The following is a 17,917-nucleotide window of genomic DNA, read 5'->3' as shown; positions in this document are numbered from 1 at the left end:
GCATGCAAGCCCCAAGCCCTCAACTGACCTCGAAGCAAAAGCCGACTTCCTCCACAATCCCATTTTCAAAGTACAACTTTTTTTTAAAAAAGATTTTATTTATTTGAGAGACAGAGAGAGAGCACGAGCGGGGCGGGGGAGAGGGAGAGGCAGAGGGATAAGCAGACTCCCTGCAGAGTAGGGAGCCCGATGGGGGGCTCCATCTGGGGACCCTGGGATCATGACCTGAGCCAAAGGCAGACGCTTAACAGACGGAGCCACCCACGCGCCCCTCAAAATAGAACTTTTTAAAAAGTGGAAAATATAGGAACATACGTGGTATGTGTGGAAGAGGTATGTAAGTCAAGAGGGAGCACTGTTTCCAAGGAGGGTGCCAGACCCAGGACATGGGTGCTCAGCCCATGAGCGGGAGACAGCTGCGGTGAAGCTGCGCAGTCCGGCCCACCTCGCCCGTGCCCTACGGCCCAGAGCGGCCTCACCTGCAGAGTTGCCCTTGGTGTCCAGCAGTGGTTGCCCGCATCCCCGTCGGACTGTCATTCGCTCTCACCGGTCTTCTACAGACTCAGATGTACATGTGCGGGGGTTTGGGCCCTGTCCTTACTCCATAGCCAGGTCTCCGTCCACCCCCAGCATCCAATGACCGGAAGGTGGCTTGTCAGAGACGAGCTAGTCTCGTGCGACAGTGGAAGGGCAGAAGTCTTTCTGGATAATTTTTCTCAATATTTTTACCCAGAGGAAAAAAATGGTCTAAGGCAGAAATCACGGATTCATCTTGAGTGGAAGATACTTCTTATTAATCCTTCATTTGTTTTACTTTTAAATTTTCCTGTTCTAAAAGACAATAAAGCCTAAAATGACCTGAAAAGCAAACATTATAGGGGAAAAAATTCACAGATTGGTACCCCTGCCTGAAACAAGGTGGGACTGGACCAGGGAGGAGACAGTCCTGCTGGTGAGCTGGGAGGCAAGGTTGGAGCCCATGGACCAGGAGGACTCCCTTGGCCACTGGCCCTGGGGGCGGGGATGGGGACTCATGCCCCCTCCCCTAGGAGCTGAGCCGGCTGGGAGGGAGGAAGTTGAGGCTGTGCCGACAGCGTCTTCAGGACATTTTGCTGAGGAGGCAAAGATTGAGGGAGAGAGAGGAGCAGAATGACACGAGATGAGGGGGTGGGAATGTGGGGTAGGGTAGGGGGAGGGTTTGGGTTGGTTTTGTTTTCAGATGAGAGGAACTTGGGGATGTTTATAGACTGTGAAGAGGAACTCGGAAAAGAGGAGAAGAAAGAAAAGGGGCTGCTTTTTGGAAAGATCCCCCGTGGGACTGGAGGGGAGGGGACAAGAGGATGAAGGCTTAGGGAGCTATTCTAGAATCCCACATTTCCTTGCGACCCCTGGGTCATTTCCTGAGCCCACAAATTCTCCGTATGATTTTGAATTGCTGACCGTGGTTATTTGTTTGAAAGATGTTTATGGGGCCAAAAAGAGAGGCCATAAAAACGTAAAGTAGGAATCACAATGTTATTAGCTCCCAGAGTACAAACAACACACGACGGGTTTAATCATGCAGCCCCCAGAAGCTGTCTCCGAAAACTCGATTTATTAGGGCGTTCCTGCACTTCAGGTTGCCTTTGGGATTTAAAAAGCATTTAAAATTTTGGGATTTAAAAGGATTCAAAAGATGAAGGGAGCCCACAGGTGAGGCTTCGGCAAGGAAGCCCGTGAGGAGGCCGTGCGCTCAGTCTCCTGGCATAGCTGCAAGCCGCAAGCGGGCTCGCTGATTGCGTTTTCTCTTCTTCCTGTAGGAATCTTCTTTTCTCCTGCTGATACTAGAAGTATTTTAGGTTCTGGACAATATGTTTTTAGATATGTCTAACTGGAAGTCTGATGTTAAAGATAATTTATTCCTAGATTCAGTTTTCAGTACTGGCAGAACTCCATTCTTCAAGCAATGAGAGGAGTAGGGGGCTTTTCCAGGCAGAGGAGTGACATTCTCAGTGACAAAAGTGACAAAGAGGTAGCCACAGACTGATGCAGGGAGGAGCAAGCTGACTCCTAGAGGGGCAGAGAGCCGCCTTGAGGGCAGAACCCTGAGCCAGGAGGAGCCAGGACGGCCAGAGACCAGAGACAGGGTGACTCTCAACTTCCAGCTGAGCAAGAATGTGACACTTCTATTTCTTACTATTACTCCTGCCTAGTCAGAAGAAAGCAGAGGGTATCGAGGAAGAGGGTGGGAAGAAAGTGACTCTCGTCCATCACGTTGATATTCATGTAACAGAAGTAAAAGTCAGGAGCAGGTTGGGTTCAGCAAGATAGTTTGATTGGGGATGGGAAGAGTTGGGGTAAGAGGGCTCAGAGGAAGAGGGCAGTGAGGACCTGGTAGGGGGGCTCAGGGTCTCGTGAAGGGCCTGAAGACAGGCGGAGGAGGTAGTTGAGAGCCACTTCGAGCTAAGCGGGCAAGAGGGATAACCCCATTTACATTCTGGAAAGATCCTCATGCAGCTAGCATGCACAGGGGGCCTGGCCCAGCCAGGGACTGGGAATGGAGGAAAGGAAACAGCATGAAAAGGGCCTTCCCACCCAGTTTTGGGGGCCATAATCCTGGCAGAAGTGTAATGGGAAGGGGCATAGGAGCAGGTCACAGAGCTGAGCTTGGAGCTGGAGGGCTGGCAAGGGAAGCAAAGGTGAGAGTAGAAAGCAAGCACTGAAGGTCCAGGAGCAGATGGGAAGAAAGCAGGCAACTGGGATTCATTCTGAAGGCCGTGGGGGGGGTGGGAGTGGGGGAGCAAAAAGACCACCTGAGTCCTTCTGCCTGTCAAGAAGAGCTTGGGCAGGAGGGCTGACCTGGAGGCAGGTGTCCCCCTTGAGGGGTGCTGCCTGTAATCCAGGCTGAATATGGAGATGTAATCTGGTGGCAGGAGGGTATTCCCTGAGGACGGGAGTCTGGTCCCAGGCCCCCCAGGTTCAGTGGGTGACTTGGTGACCTTCTCTGGGCCTCCATTTCCTGTCTCTGAGATGGGCCCAGTGTGAGGACAGCAGGCTCTAACTTCACAGAGTGCTTAGCACAGTTGCTGGAGGCCTCGTGAGGTCCGTGAAAGGCGGTGGTGAATTGAAGTCCTAGCAATATTTGGAATTCAAAAGCTGTTCCTTTACAGTCACACACCAAGTCCCAGCTGCATTCCCAGTAGGAATTCCCTTGTTTTCCAGACATGCTCCCAGGTTCAAGAGGAGAGTGCTACTGCCTGCTGGGGGAAGGAGGAGGGACCCAGATTCCTCCCAGAGCCCCCTGCAGGTCCTCTCCCAGACACCCCAGAACTTGCTGGAGGGATTCACTGAGCCATCTCCAGTGTGCCATGGTGCCCTGTCGGCCGGGGGGGGGTGGCAGGAGAGTCCTGTTCTGGCTACCCACCTCCCCATTACCCGAGCATTTTGTCCCCTAGTTGCCTTGCACTGGGGCCACACCATTTCACATCCCCACCCTACACAGCAGCAGACAGAGGCCATGCCCGGGACATTCTGGGAATGCTGAGGACAGGTCCAAGGAAGGTTCTCAAGGTGCATCCCTGACAGCCAACAGCAGCTGTGTGGAAAGGGCACCTGGCTGAGAACACTTGCTTTCCACCCTAAGGCCAACCACCCCAAGGGCCAAGCTGTCCTTATGAGATGGTGCCCTAGCCCCAGGGCCAGGAGCAAGTTCGGAATGTAGGCAGCAAGAGCACCTGGTTGGCAGATGGCGGGGGTGGGGTTCCACCTTCATTCAACTCCAGGTGTGGCCCTCCAGGGAGGCAGGTGTGACGGTGGCATATCTGTGGTAGCCGGCTGGCAGTGGGGAAGGACCACGGTCTGTTGGGCCTCCCTGAAAGCAGAAGCTGTGGGCAGGGCGGTGAAGGCGGCCAAGGTCACCAGTGAGCTCAGGCTCCCTATGGAGGCTGAGGGGAGGGGAGCCAAATATGGTGACGGAAAGAACTGGAAGCCAGAGGGGTGAGGTATAAAAATCTGTATTTATATTACAAAGACAGAATGGTACAGCACAGTCCCTCCCGGTGAACAGGCAGGTGGGTGGCCCAATTCTCTCCAGTGGAGGATCTTATGACGCGCTGACCTGGCCAGCACCAGGCCCCCTGGGCAGCCCCAGACTCTGGCACAGAAACTGCCCTATATGTGGCCCGGGGTCAGAGTTCTGTGTACATGGCCATGGGGAGGGACCCCAGGTTACCTGGCCCAGAGAGAGGCAGGGGGTGGGAGAGTGAGGGAAGCCTGCTCACTTCAGATGGGGATTGTCTGGGGCAGACGGGAGAGCTGTGGTTGGGCACACAGCTCCATCAGCCCAGGAGAGCGGGCTCGGGCAGTGGGCCTCCAAGACCCAAACTACAAAGGTGGGCCCAGAGCTCCAGGAGGAGGAGCCTTCTTGCAGTCTCCCCAGCCAGCTGGGTCTGCACTGGGGCAGTGGTGCCCTGGTGTATGGGGTCACCTCCCAGTGAGGGTGGGGACCCAAACCTGAGCCTGGGGTTCCAGGATCCTGGCCACTGAGGGCCACGGTGGCCCACATAGGTGTGGAAGGGCGTATGGATAGAGGTCACAGACGCCCTCGTAACCCTGTTCTGGTCCCATCTGCTTTCTATAGACTCAACGATGCTGTTACCCAACGTGGCCTCAGCCAGGCCCCCGCTGGGTCTCTGTGCCTACCAGCAACAGCTAACCTGTGCAAAAGGCAGGGAGCTCGTTGGGGGGAAAATGGATGTGTGAATAACTCCTAGCACCAGACCCTGGCCCCGAGGACCACCCCCTCACCTGTCTGCTGGTGGCGGGAAGGGCCTCTGGGACCACAGTGCCCCTAGGTGGCCAGTGAGGTCAACTCCCCAGCCCACGTGGGAACCATGGCCTGAAAAGCCACGGGTTGAGCTGCCAGGAAGGTCAGCTGATGGCCACAGTTGGTCACCCAGGGAGCGCTCTGCTGGCTGGGGTGGGAGCAGAGCCCCCGGCTACTGGGGGAGCTGGTGCTTTAACTGAGAGTGCAGACAACCCCAGGGGCCTGGACTTGTGTCTGCTGCAATGGGATCTTCAACTCAGGCACTCCCACCCTGCTCAGAGCGGGCTGGGTGCCCACAAGCAGCACTCCGTGGCACGCTCAGGCAGACAGGAGAAGCCGCTCTGGGCACGCCAGACCCCCAGTGAGGCTGGAAGGAGAAGCTGACAGAAGAGTTTTCCTTGCAACCACCAGCAAAAGGTTTGGACAATGTCCCCAGTTCACGAACTGCCTCCCACAAGCCTGCTCTCCACTTGTCATCCTGAGCCCCCACAGGGCAGGTTCTGTGCCAAAGCCGTTTCCAGGGACCCCTTTCTACCTCAGTAGGCCACCCACCCTGGGGTGTCCATCGCCGTGACCAAAAATAAACACAAACTTTCCCCCACAATCTGGAAATTGGTTACAAGCACCAGAGAGGGAAGCAGACACTGCCATGGGCCAGCCCCACAGCATGCCACCCAAATATTGCTGTGTGGACAAGGCCTTCAGGAACAGAAGGCCAGGAGAAGCCTCCTAATGCCCAAGCCCGGCTACCCAGGGGGAAGGGCTGTCTTCATCAGCTGCCAATGTCTGAAATCTGGAGCTCTCGCCCCAGGCTGGGGGAGCAGGGCAGGGTCAAGCTGGGTACAAGTGAGAACCTATTTCTCCGGTGAGCAGGCCCCTGACCAGGAGGCCAGGCTGCCCAGCGGGCCCTGACCAACAGCTGGGAGGGCGATATGGGGAGGGGGTGCTGGGTCACTGGGGGGCGAGGTGACAGAGAGCTGCCCGCACAACCCCTGACTGGCCCAGCAGTCTCTCACTCCCAGAAAGCTGTGGCTGCTGGGAAGGGCTGCCGCGCGGTGAGGAAGCTGGGAGGGCACCTGTGGGGCAGGCCAGGGGTGCCCCTTGAGCCACAAGGGAGATGCTGGTGGTGGTGGGTGGGGCGGGGCCAGACACGGGACACAAGGCACACTTGGACAGCGGTGACAGACAAGACGAGTCCCTGAGACGCTGGGTCGCTCCCACCCCTCAGCAAACAAGGACACAACAATGGCTAGGAAAATAGAGTACAAAAATCTCGTCCAGGAAATTGAGGCAGCACACGCTGATGTCACTTAGCAGGGAGTCCTTAGAGCTTTTTTCTCTTTTAAAAATGTTTCTTATTTTGGGGAAAAAGCCTCTCTCCTGGGAGCCCTGTTCTGGGCTGCTGGGCAGTGCAGCAAATTTTTTTTTTTTTTTGCCTTATTTTTTTTAAAAGGTAGACGAGAAAGCCTCCTGAGGACTCCATGGCTTCAAGCTGCCGCCCCCAGTGCACCTCAGCCCCGGCTGGGAGGCAGAACCCCTGCCCTGTGCAGCCCGGGCAGGTGAGCCGGGGTGGGAGGAGGAGCCAGGCAGAGGCCAAGGGCCAGTATGCGCCCAGATGACCCTTGAAGGCCTACCTCCCCCAGACGTGTACCCTCTGGGTCCAGTGACCACGTGTGTCTGCATGTGTGCACGTGTGTGCGTGTGGGCGTGTGTGCCTAGGCGTGTGCGTGTGTACATCCGAGGGATCTAACAGAGCAGAAGCTGCCCAGCTTGGGATGGGGTGGCCTGGCCTGCCCCCAGGAGCCCAGCCCTAGATCCCAACACCTGTGGGGTACAAAGGCCCCTCTCCACCCACTTGCCCCAGGGTGCTCACCCGAGTCCCGCCCTTCATGGGTCCCTCTGTCCAGGCCTCAGGAGCCTACGTGGACTGACAGACAGATGGACAGATGGACGGAGAGCCACGCCTTCCTTCCTTCCTCGGTCCACTCCTTCCTCCTGGGATCCAGGGTTGGGGTCTGAGCTCCCCGCAGTGGTCATTAAGCCCCTCACACGGTGCCCGCCGAGATTTGCAGCAATGATATTTAATACTTCTGGAATGATTAGGAATCTGAGAACAGACCGTGGGCGGCTACGCTGGGCTCCGGGATGTGGGAGCTGGGCCCCGTCTCCCTGCAGGGGTCCCTGCCCAGCTGGGAGGGGTGGGCGGCGCGGCGGGCCCTGACCGGCAGGTGGGCAGAGGCGGGCACCCCGGGAGGCAGCTGGAGCTTCCAGAATGGCACAGCAGCGGGCCCGCGGAGAGGCTTTCGAGGACCGGAGGGCTGGCACACTTGGCCGGGTAGGCAGGCGGGCCAAGGAGCAGAGGGCCCCGGGCCTACGAGAGGCTGAGGCGGCCAGGCCGCCGGCAGGGGGGCCCGTAGCTCCCGTCGCTGCAGCCACCGCTCTGCAGGCTGTAGTGCTCGTCCACGTCACTGCCGCTGCCAACACTGTCCAGCTCACCAGGGCCAAACTCCATGCCCTCTACGTCCACTTCTGGGGAGAACGGAGGGGGCAGGGTCAGAACCTGAGGTGCCCTTCACGGAGGAAGCAGAGGCTCCGGGAGTGGGGGTGTGGGGGAGGCACGGGGCTCCTGTCCTGCGGCTTGGTGAGCACAGGCCAGCCGCCCTCTGGGCCTCCCCGCCCTCGTCCCAGCACATCAGCCACACGCTCCCCCTCCCGGGGCTCGCCCGCCCGGTATCTGCTGTCGTCCCTCCCCTCCCCCAGGCCACCTCCCAGCCAACCACACCCTCCCAGCTTCCCCCCGCCCCCACCCCAGGAGGCTGCTCCCACGTCCCCACCTTGCTCTGAGTCGTCAGTGGAGACGGCGGAACCCGTGCTGTCCGTGCGTACACGTTCCAGACTCTGCATGGACAGTTGCTCCAGGCGCCGTTTCAGGAAGCGGTGCTCCCGCTGCAGCTGCTCCTTGATGCTCAGTGCCCGGCGGTCCTGCTCCTCCAGTTTCTGGGGGCGGGGGCAGCTGTGAGCGGTGGGAGGGGGGCTGTCCCCCATACCCGGACCAGGAACTGGGGCACAGAGGCCTGGGCAGGGCAGGTTCTCATCCCCCACCCCCTGCCCCACCAGCCCCGTGGGCCTGACGAGCCCCTTCCTCACCCTGCCAGGTGGTTACCTGACGTGCCACCTCCCAGGCCTGGGTCCGAGTCCGCTGATCAGTTCCAGGAGACCCACGGCCACAAGCCTACTTGGCCAAGCCAAGTCATGTGTGGGCCTCCTGGAGAACAGCCTGCCCTCAGTGGTCTTGCCCCCACGGCCCCCCATACTCCTGACACCCCCTCACCCTCTGCCTGTCTCTGAGGCAGCACTCTGCTCTGAGAAGCTGCCTGCTCTGTGCCTCTCTCCACACTGCAGCCACCCTGCCTGGGAGTGCCCCTGCCTGTGCTGGCTCGGAGCCTTTGAGGGGTCCTTCGAGGGGACCGAGACCCATGCTGGTCGGCTCAAGGGTCCTGAGATCCCCCAAACCAGCAGGTCGGGCTCGAGGCCTTGGGGTACTGCCCTAGACAATGGCCCACTCCATCTACCCCCTCTCTCAGTCCCAGGAGACCAACCCCACCTCTACCCTCTTCCCAACACCCTTGGGCCTGCTTCCCATCCAGCCCTTCCTGGCCCCACCTCTCCTTCACAGCCCAGGGCTCTAGGGGCCACCTGGAACCCACCTTCACCTCCACCAGCCCGGCATGGCTACCCCCTACCCCCCTCGAGAAAACCCAACATGGGCCTGTGACCTCCTCCACCCTCAGCACCCTCACCTACCACCAGAGACCCCAGGGGACACCTGCTAGGTGGCTGCCCTCAGGCCCCCTGGTCACTCCCCCAGAGTGTACGCGACAGGCTGGGGTCAGCGGAGGCAGCCGGGCAGACCGGTGGCCGTGGTGGCGGCACCATCCTGCTCACCTTGATGTGCACCTTGGCACGCTTCAGGAGGCTCAGCGTGGTGTGGCGGGTACTGTCAGGGCCCAGGGGCACCAGCTGCTTGAGCTGCTCCAGATAGAGCCTGAGTTTGGCTCGTCTGAAAAGAGGAGACACAGAACCGTCAGGCCGGGGTGGCATAGCCGTGGGGACCACAGCAGTGGCAGCAAACAGGCCTGAGAGGTCTGGGGGCAAGAGAGGGGGCCAGCCAGACTCCTGCATGGACCTGCTGAGGGTCCCTCTCCAGGGCTCCCCTCCCGGCCTGGCTGATAGCTTCCCCCGAGCAGCCTGGTCCCCCTTTTGGATTCCGCGACACTGGAGAGCCTGTGGCCCGGGCCCGGGTAGCCGGCCAACCCAGCACAGCCCTCGCAGCATGACCTCAGAGCCCTAGCTCACTCTAGTGTCACCACCCTCCATGTTGGGTCCAGGAGGCCAGGGAACAACCTGGGGCGGCGAGGGTAGGGCCCTGCTCGGGCTGCTCCCGGAGGTCCAGGGGGCCCTAGGCAAGACTGGCATTCCACTTTGCCAAGTTCAGGGTGGTCTCTGGTCATGTCACCACAGAAACACAAGTCTACTGGGGTGAGGGAGGGCCACGGAGCAGCCCCCCCTCCCCGAGTTTGGTGTCCCTGAGAGGAAACAGGTTCATTCCAGATTTTGTCCCTGTGTCCATGCAGACGAATGCAGATTGTCACTAAACTGTCCTCATAAGACCCGGCGGCACTGTTTGCACGGGGGCCTCCAGTGAGGGGCTCTGGCTCAGGTCCCACCCATGCAGAAACACTGCCTTTCCTGGCTCATCCCTTCTGGGGATGGCAGGCTGCAGAGACCCCCCAGGGTGGCCACAGCTCCCCCCGAAGCACACTCTGCCCGCCGGGAAGGCCACGGGACCTCTGCCACACGCACTGATGGACCCTCCTTGCCTCTGCGGGAGGCCCAGCTGCACTGCTCTGCTTAGGCGACACTCTGAGAAGCCCCCGGAGGCCGGGGTTTTTTGTGAGGCCTTGACAGCCACCACGGCCGGTGCACGCCCCTTCCCTCAGCAAGTCCCCGCTTTCACCTCCATCCCCGACCTGCGAGAGTCCCCATGCATCCCTAGCCTCACTCAGCCTCAGAGCCTGGGAGGACAGCAGGCGGGGATGGCCATTTCTTCTGGACTGAGGGGGCACCCGAGGCCTGGGAGAAGGGGCAGCCAGGTGCGGAGCAGAAGCCCGTCGGCAGAGCAGCAAGAACAGCCCCACCCTGCAGGAGGAAGGCTGGCTGCACTTGGACCCCGTGGTCCTACGTCTGTCACCCAGGCCCACACAGCACCCTCCCACTGACAGAGCACCTCCCCACCCAGCACCCCAGCCCACAGCACCCCGGGACCTAGAAGTCATCCAGGTGCGCCGGAACTAGGAAGAACCTCCAGGACACAGGACCGAGGTGAGGCTCTGCCGCGAGGCCACATGGAGCCAGGACCTGCGTGCAGAGCAGCCCCAGGCTCTGCCTCGAGACTGGAGGACCTTCGGAGAAGGGCTCCCACCTGTGCACAAACACCGGGCTGGGGCAGGGGGCACGCCAGCAGGACCACCGGCATCTGGGAAGCTCTGCTCCCCCACCTCCAGGGGGCTCCAGGACCCGGCCCTCTGACCCCCTGAAACCAGGGCCAGGAACACTGGGGCGGGTTGCAAACAGTGCTCTGTGCTCAAGGAGGGGCTCACCAGCCAGAGAGCCACCGTCCCTCAGCGGGCCCTACTGTCCTGCCACCCGCACCCAGTTCACAGGCGGGTTCCCCTTTCCTGTTTGCACTCTAGCAAATGGCAATTCTTACAATCTCCTGCTTGCATAAGCAGTACGTGACGTTTGTGTAAAATCAGAAACTGCAAATCAAGAGAAAGGAAAAAAAAAAAAAAACCGGAAAGTAACCCGAATCCCACCACCATCATTTTAGTGTAGTCTCCATTCTCACATCATGAATGTTCGGCGTATGGAAACATCTACGTGACAAGGGACCCAATATTGTTTAAAAAACTCGAACAGCAGACGCACACGAGAGACTCAACAGGACACAATGAAGGACAGGAGGCATGCGTCTCCAGGTGGTGCGGTTGGCAACGTTTATTTCTTTGGCTTTACGGTTTTGTTTTTTGTTATTGTATTTTCAGGCTTTCTATGCTAAAAAAAAAAACCACATATTACTTTTACAATCAGAAAGAGAATTTGTACAAGAAAGAAAAAACACAGCTAAAAGACAAATAACAGTGGAAAAATATCTGTAATACACATAAAAGACAAACGGTTAGTATTCGTGACATTTTGAGCTCATACACATCAAAAATAAAAGGAGGAAAATCTTACTGTGGAAATGGGCAAAGGACACACACAGGCAAGTTGCAGAACATAGACCGCTAAGCTAACACAAAACCGAGTCCGCGGCACAGCCCTCGAGGAAACGAAAGCCTGGTGAGGGCGGGAAGGGGGGTAGGTAGGCCGTCATCTGGCCCGACTGCCAAGCCCGGCTGGCTTGGGGGCTTGCCAGTACGCCGGCCACACATCGTGGGCTCGTGGGTGGGGGAGCAAACAAGGGCCGTGGCAGCGACTCGAACCCTTGACCAGCACTCGCACCACCCCCAGGGTGACCACGTGCGCTGGGCGCTGCGTGCGTTAAGCAGAGGCCGTGGCTAAGAGCGCAGGCAGCACAGCGCACGTCCGTGTGGACACTGGCACCAGCGGCGGCGAAGGCACCAACACAGGACGGCGCTCATGTGGTGTCAGGTGAATGGTCAAGTTATGAAACTGTGGAAAGCAAGGTCCCATTCTTATCCAAGTCAGTATCCGTGTGGAGGAGGAGGAGGGATGCAGACGCGGCCGCCCAGCCCCCTAGGATGGCTCTCTCTGGGGTGGGGCACAGGGGGGCCCCCGAGCGTCTGTGATGGACGTGGACAGACTGCTTTAGAAATCCTAAAGCAGAGGCCCCTCAAGGGACAGAGAGAGTCCACTGGACGACACCCGTGCCGTGCTGAGCCCTGGACGACGCGCCCGCCCGAGTCCCAAGGAGCACTCAGCCAGGACTGCGGCCTGGGGGGGCGCCGGCTGTGGGGGCCCGGCGTTCCACCGCTGCGGGGAGCAGAAGGGGGTGCCGGGGTGCCGAGGCCCCGCTGCCCGGGGCCGTGCTGGGCTCTGGCTCAGCCCTCATCTGAGCCGGCCACAGCGCCGCAGGCCCTCTGCCAGCGCCCCGTGGCTGTCCCCAGCATTCCTGGGAGCTTTGAAAACTCACCACTTCCCAAAGGAACCCTGGTGGATTCAGGAGGCAGACCCTGCCTCTGGAGTCACCTCCTTAGTGCTAACAGCAGCTCGGCGTCTGGCCGCTGGCCACGGCCCAGCTCTCGACACAGGTCTTTCCTAGCTTCTCACCACAAGCCCCCCGCTCCCTGGAGGAAGACCCAGAGCTCCCGAGCCACGTCCCCTGGCACTGGAGGGGCAGGGTCCCAGCGTCTGCACAGCCGTGCTCTGAGCCCCCCCAGGCCTGGCTGTTGCAGGTGAACTGTGGCTCCCAGGGCAGGAGGCGGGATGGGGAGCAATGCAACACGGCTCCAGTCGTCCCTTCTACTCACCTGCATCTTCTAGCTGTCGTGAGATTTATAAGGACCGTGTGCCACTGCGCCAGGCAGGGGGGAGCTCCCTACCTCCACACACAAAGGCTAAAGCCTGGAGCCGGGGCCAGGAGGCACATCCTGCCCAGGGACCTGCCCAGGAACCCCTGACTGCTGCGGCCCCCAGGCCTGGGGTCAGGGGCAGAACACTGGCCTCGGCAGACCTGCAGGAGCTGCTTCCATGAGGGAGGACGAGGACTGGGAGGAGGAACAGGGCCAGGCTGGGCAGGCCTCAGGCTGACCGGGCTGGCTCAGAGAACAGGCAAGGGGAAACCCCACAGGCCCAGTGTAGGCACACCTCCAGGGAAGGCGACATCCAGCCCTCCCCACCCCTGGGGCCGGCGGGGTGACTGAGCCAAAGCTTCTTCCCTTCCTGTGGCCAGCAGCCAGCAGTGTCCTGCATCAGCACTGGGCAGCCACAGGCACAGCCGTGACCCTGTCCCTACCAGGGGCTCTTCATGGCTGCCCACACCTGCCTCTTGGCCAGCCAGGAACAGGACCCTGCACTGGGATGCGGGGGGGTGCATAGAGACCTCAGTCACCCATCTATCCTGCTTGTGTGTCTCAAAAGGACCCCCCCGAGGCCCAGCCTAAGGGCGGGCTTTGGGAGAAGATGACAGAGGCCAAGGCCAGGGTCAAGGGGCAGTTGTAGGGGTCAAAGGCTAGCAGCTTGTCCACCTCCACTGCCATGCCCTTGGCACCCATCCTCCCGCAGCATTATCCCCTCTGTCCCCACTAGGGGGCTGTTTTCAAAGGCACCATCCCAGGAAGCCTTCTCCAGAACACCCCCACGTGCCCTTCCAGGCTCCTGGGTCCCAGTGAAGACTGGCTTCCTCCTTCAGCCTGGGAGCAACCCCAGGGCCTGCCTGGCTCTCTGGGCCCTTGCACCTGCCCCACCTCCATGGCCTCTCGGGAGCTCCTCAAACACACAGGACCAGTCCAGGAAGTACGGCTCCTCCAGAGAACACAGCGTCCTGTCCCTGCCTAGCGCCCGCCCGGCCAAGGGCCGAATCCCAGGGGAGCGGAAACTGGCGCTGCCGTGGGCGTAGAGCAGGGGCGGGGGGAGGACACAGAGAACTGGCTAAGCTCCAAACCTTCCCAGAGCAGGCTGAGAGTTCAACTTGTATGCAGAAACCCCCCTCCCACACTGACCAAGAAGGGAGGCAAGAACTGGCCCATTTCACAGATGGGAGCAAAGCTCAGGAAAAAGCTACCACGTGGCATCCCTTGGTCCTGGCACCAAGGCTCCTGCCTTCAGGGACTCTGTACCCAACCCCAGCTCCCGCCGCCCCACTGAGATCCACCATGAGGGTCCCTGTCTGCAGGGCTGAGCGTGCCTGTGTTTTGTCCCTACTTCAGAGGAAGCCCAGGGTCATGGAGCCCCTGAACGCAGAGCCAGACCTGCAGCACCCTGGGGTCAGCTGGAGAGGGGCCCTGGCGCCTACCTTGGGCAAAAGTGCTGCCCTTCCCACTTCTCTCCACAAGCCCTCCTACTCCTCAGAGGACCCAGCACGGACCCAGCCCTGCAGCCAGTAGGTGGGCCTGAAGTGAGCTCCCCTGGATCCTGCCTGGCTGCCCTTCCCACCGCCCCCACAAAAGACCAGCGGGAACTCCTTGGAAGTCAGGCCCCAGGGTACAGGGGACCCCAGATTAAGAGGGTCAAGCCCTCCTGGTTGGAGGCCAGCATCCTAAGGGCTCAAGAACTGCTCCCAAAGGGGCTCAGATGCCCCAAGTTAGATGGACTGTCTGTCACACAGCACAGGGGGTCCTGCTCCAAGTCCCTCGCCCCCACCCTGAACTTCTAAGAGCAGCACCTGGGCCCCTGTCTCCAACTCCCGGCATGGGAGTGCCTGAGAGCAGAGCCCGACTCTGCCCTTAAGATTGACCCTTCCCAGTAAGGGCATAGCCACACCCAGGACACGTCAGGTGACGGGGGTGCAGCCACAGCATCCCCTCAGCAGAAGGGTGGGGTGGGATGCGTTAGGCGGCTCAAACAGGTGACTGGGAGTGGGGGACAGGGGATCACTTACCTGTGCTTTTCTAGTTCATTGTGTGAAGACCTGTTTAGAGAGACAGAAAGACAGAGCTCACTCTGCTGCCCGATCACCAAAGCCCAAGAACGACAGCTCTACTCGGGGGCCTAGGGACCTGCCGGTGGTGGCAAGGAGGGTCTGGGCCCCAGGATGGCCCAGGAAGGGAAGGGCCGGGGCAGGTGAGCAGCTGCTGAGTGAAGGCGAGGGGTGGGAGGAACCTTGCACTGAGTGACAAGGACAGGAGACACAGAGGAGCAGCTGTGTCCAGGGGTGCCTAAGGGCCGCCTGGCTTACTTAGTGAAGCATGTGGGGCTCTAGGCAGCAGGAAGGCCCAAGACCCCTTCCAGAAGGTACTAGGACTGACCTAGCCTGTGCTCCCAAGGCTTCCCAGGCACTAAGCCCCTCCCCACTCCTGGAGGCCAGCTGTGCCTTCGGAGCCACGGGAGCAAGCACAGAGGCCCCACGGCAGGTGAGCACAGACACATGAGCACGGACACGGGTGCTCGGGTCCTGACCCAGCCAGAGCACCATTCTCACCCTGTTGGGCTCTCCCATCTGCATTGTCACAGCTCATCATACCAGTGGGGACACCCAGGGACAGAGCGGACCCAGCCCAAGAGGGATCAGCGCATAAGGATGCCTCTGAGACCTGGATGCTTCCTGGGCCAGTGGACAGGAGGGAGACTGAGGCTGGCCCTTCCGCTTCCCTCTGGGGCCATGGTCTTGGCCTCTCTGGGTACAGGGGCCCCATCTGCTGCTCAAGCCCTGCTCTCATGGCCCATCCAGACAGGGGTACAGAGTCTGGACACCCCGGTGGGCAGGGCCAAGCACCTGCCCTACAGGACAATAACACAGTAGAGCCGATCTCCCAGTTCCAGATCATCTTCCCAGTCCGGGAGAGGACCCCATGGACAGCCAGGCTGCTAGGCCTGCCAGGCTGCCTCACACTGAGCAGAGGGCCCCCAGGCCACCTCAGGGGATACCCAGATTGAGTGTTGTGTCCCCCACCCCTCACTCTTTCCTGGAGCTTCTGCTGACCTCTGCCTGCCTGCCCCCACTCTCCTGCTCCAGGAACTGTGGACTAGGTGTCTCCTGTCCCCATCCCACCTGCCCATCCTTCCCGCCTCTGCCACCTACCATGGTTCATGGCCCCATCAGAGCCAATTGGGGCCCAAGGCCTCCCCTCTGCTCACCAGGGCAGTCAGCCCCTGGGCCTCCCTGCACAGCTTTAGGAGAGCCTCGAGGGCCTGCTGGTCACATGAGCTGGGCAGGGAGCCTCGGAAACTCTGCCAGGGCTGGCCAGGACCAGAAGGGGGCAAAGCTGTCAGGCTCCTTAAGGCCTGAACCACAGTCCATCTGTGTGGGTCTGGAGATCTGCTCATGTGTGAAGGACGTTAAGGATCAGAGAGTGTCCTTCGATGTAGAGAGATGTGCCTGGCCACCCCCTCACAGTCTGGGCTAGACCCCATCCTGGAGGGAGAGGGTCACTCCCTGGCTAGCTGAGGACGGAAAGAGGCCCAGAGCCCCTGCTGGTCCAGACACCTGTGATAGCCTGTGCAGGTTTGTAACATGGGTCCCAGAACAGCCTGTCTTAGGCCTGGGGAGAGGGGGGACCCCGGGCTGGGGCTGTGCTAAGTACATTTCTGGCATCACTTGATTCACACCCCACAGCAACTCCTCCAGGTAGGTACTCTTCTAGTCATGTTTTTGGGGGACCTGAGTCCCAGCAGGCTGGCTCCAGTTCCCTCTTGCTGAATCCTAGTCCCCAAAAGCCCTTCCTGGAGCCCGGCAATTGTGCAGCACCCCCTCCTGGGTCCTCCTGCCCCACTCCTCACTCCTCACCCTGGTCCCAACTGTGCCCATCCTTTTGCCCTCACTGTGTTTAGACGCAGAAGCCTTGAAGGATGGGACTGCCCTGCCAGCCAAGTCAGGGCCCCGGATCCTCCAGGCCCTGCTCTGCCCTCGTTCCTGGTCTGGGCCCACCTGGACCAGGACAGCCTCGGGGGGCCGTCTCTGTGAGCCCCAGGTGCCTCGTCCCTGGGAGAGTCCAGCTCTGCCCGGAGGAGCAGCGGGGAGGTGCGCTGCAGCCCAGGAGACCCCCTCAGCCCTGCCCAGAGGCCTCAGGGTCTCTGCATGGCAGAATGGAGAAGGCCAGGACCCCACCTCAGAACAGGGGTCCCAGGGATGGGAGGGTGGCTCCAGGCAAGTAATTCAATTCCTCTGTGCCTATTTCCTCAGCCTTCACATGTGGATAAAAATAACACATCAGTCCTGGGTTGGGCGAAGAGTAGCAGGCACTAACCCACTCAGCACACAGAAGCCCCCAGAGAGTCTTAGCTAGGCTTCTGGTTATCGACTTTGGGTACCCCGTGGGAGTCCAAGGTCATGCCCCGGAGTTCTTCATTGGTGCTGGGCGTTTGGGGCAATGAGAGCCAACAGCGGGGGACTGGCTAGCTCACCGAGGAGACCCGAGGCTGGGGTGCCCCCCTCACGTATCTTTTCCCAAACTGTCCTCAGCAGGGGACCAGGGGCTGGGACTGGGAGCCACGTCCAGCCAGGGCAGATGGAGACTCAACCCACTCCTTGCCAGGCCCAGGGCGCCAGGACGTCATAGGAGATGGGTCCTTGTGCCAGCCTTTCTGTTTCCCAAGAACGGGTAGGCCACAGGAATGAGCCGCACCCTCTGCCAAGGGGCCCTGAAGCCCCCTGCAAGCCCAGCTCCCCGCCTGGTGACATGGTCCAGAGCCAAAGAGGGCCCAAGCAGGGCCAGGTGTGCGGGGGTGGAGGGGTGTTCTCATGGCGGCGGGGAGAATGGAACCCCACAGGAGCCCTAGCTTGGGGTCCTCCCCGTCCCACCGCAAGGACGCGCACCCCAGCTTTCTGCTTCTACAGCCTGGGAACGAGGCCAGAGGAACGGGGGGTGGGGGAGGGCTGCTGCACAGCGGCCTGCACCTCTTCCGGCTCCGCTTAAAAAGGGCCTCCTGTCCCAAAGAAGGGGTCCCTACACTTGTCGCTGCAGTTTCACTTATGTCAGGAGACTGGGCAGGAGGGTGGATTCCGTGCGAGAGGTGGGGGCCCAGGGCAGGGCCTCCATGTGCCTTCTTTGTCCAGGCCCCCCTGGGGGTGGGGGTACTCAGCCCAGCAGTACGAGAGATGCGGCCCACCCACCCGCTGCAAGCAGTGGTCAGGGCGGGCAGTCCCACGCTGCCGTGCACGGAGCCTCAGTTTCCCCGGACTCACGGGGCACCGGCCAGCGCCCATAGACAACTTTTTTCCTGCCCGAAAAAGTCCAGAACAACTTGGGAGCCGGGAGCGGCTGCGGGAGGAGACCCCGAGCTCCTGGCGCTGTACGCGTGGCACTGTTTACGCGAGAGGCCGAGGAGGCGCGGCCCGCGGGAAGATGGCGACGGAGCGGGCGGGGCCTGCCGGGCGGGGCTGCGGCCGCGGTCCGGGCGCGCCTCCTCCTCCAGGCTGGCCGCCGGGGCGCC

General features: G+C 60.6%; 1 protein-coding gene across 1 annotated transcript; it reads right to left on the bottom strand.

Annotated features, from left to right (window-relative positions):
- Positions 1-3,976: 3,976 nt before the first annotated feature.
- Positions 3,977-14,990, bottom strand: MXD4 (MAX dimerization protein 4). Its single transcript, XM_011221473.3, has 5 exons — positions 14,967-14,990; positions 14,427-14,524; positions 8,750-8,864; positions 7,639-7,801; positions 3,977-7,333 (listed from the first exon to the last, which is right to left on the bottom strand). The coding sequence occupies exons 1-5, from the start codon at positions 14,988-14,990 to the stop codon at positions 7,176-7,178; spliced, it is 558 nt and encodes a 185-aa protein (XP_011219775.1). The 3' UTR covers positions 3,977-7,175.
- Positions 14,991-17,917: the final 2,927 nt, after the last annotated feature.

Source organism: Ailuropoda melanoleuca, chromosome 11 (assembly GCF_002007445.2).
Source record: "Ailuropoda melanoleuca isolate Jingjing chromosome 11, ASM200744v2, whole genome shotgun sequence".
Classification (NCBI taxonomy): domain Eukaryota; kingdom Metazoa; phylum Chordata; class Mammalia; order Carnivora; family Ursidae; genus Ailuropoda; species Ailuropoda melanoleuca.
Note: the sequence above shows the minus strand (reverse complement) of the source record. Positions and strands in the feature narration are given on the sequence as shown.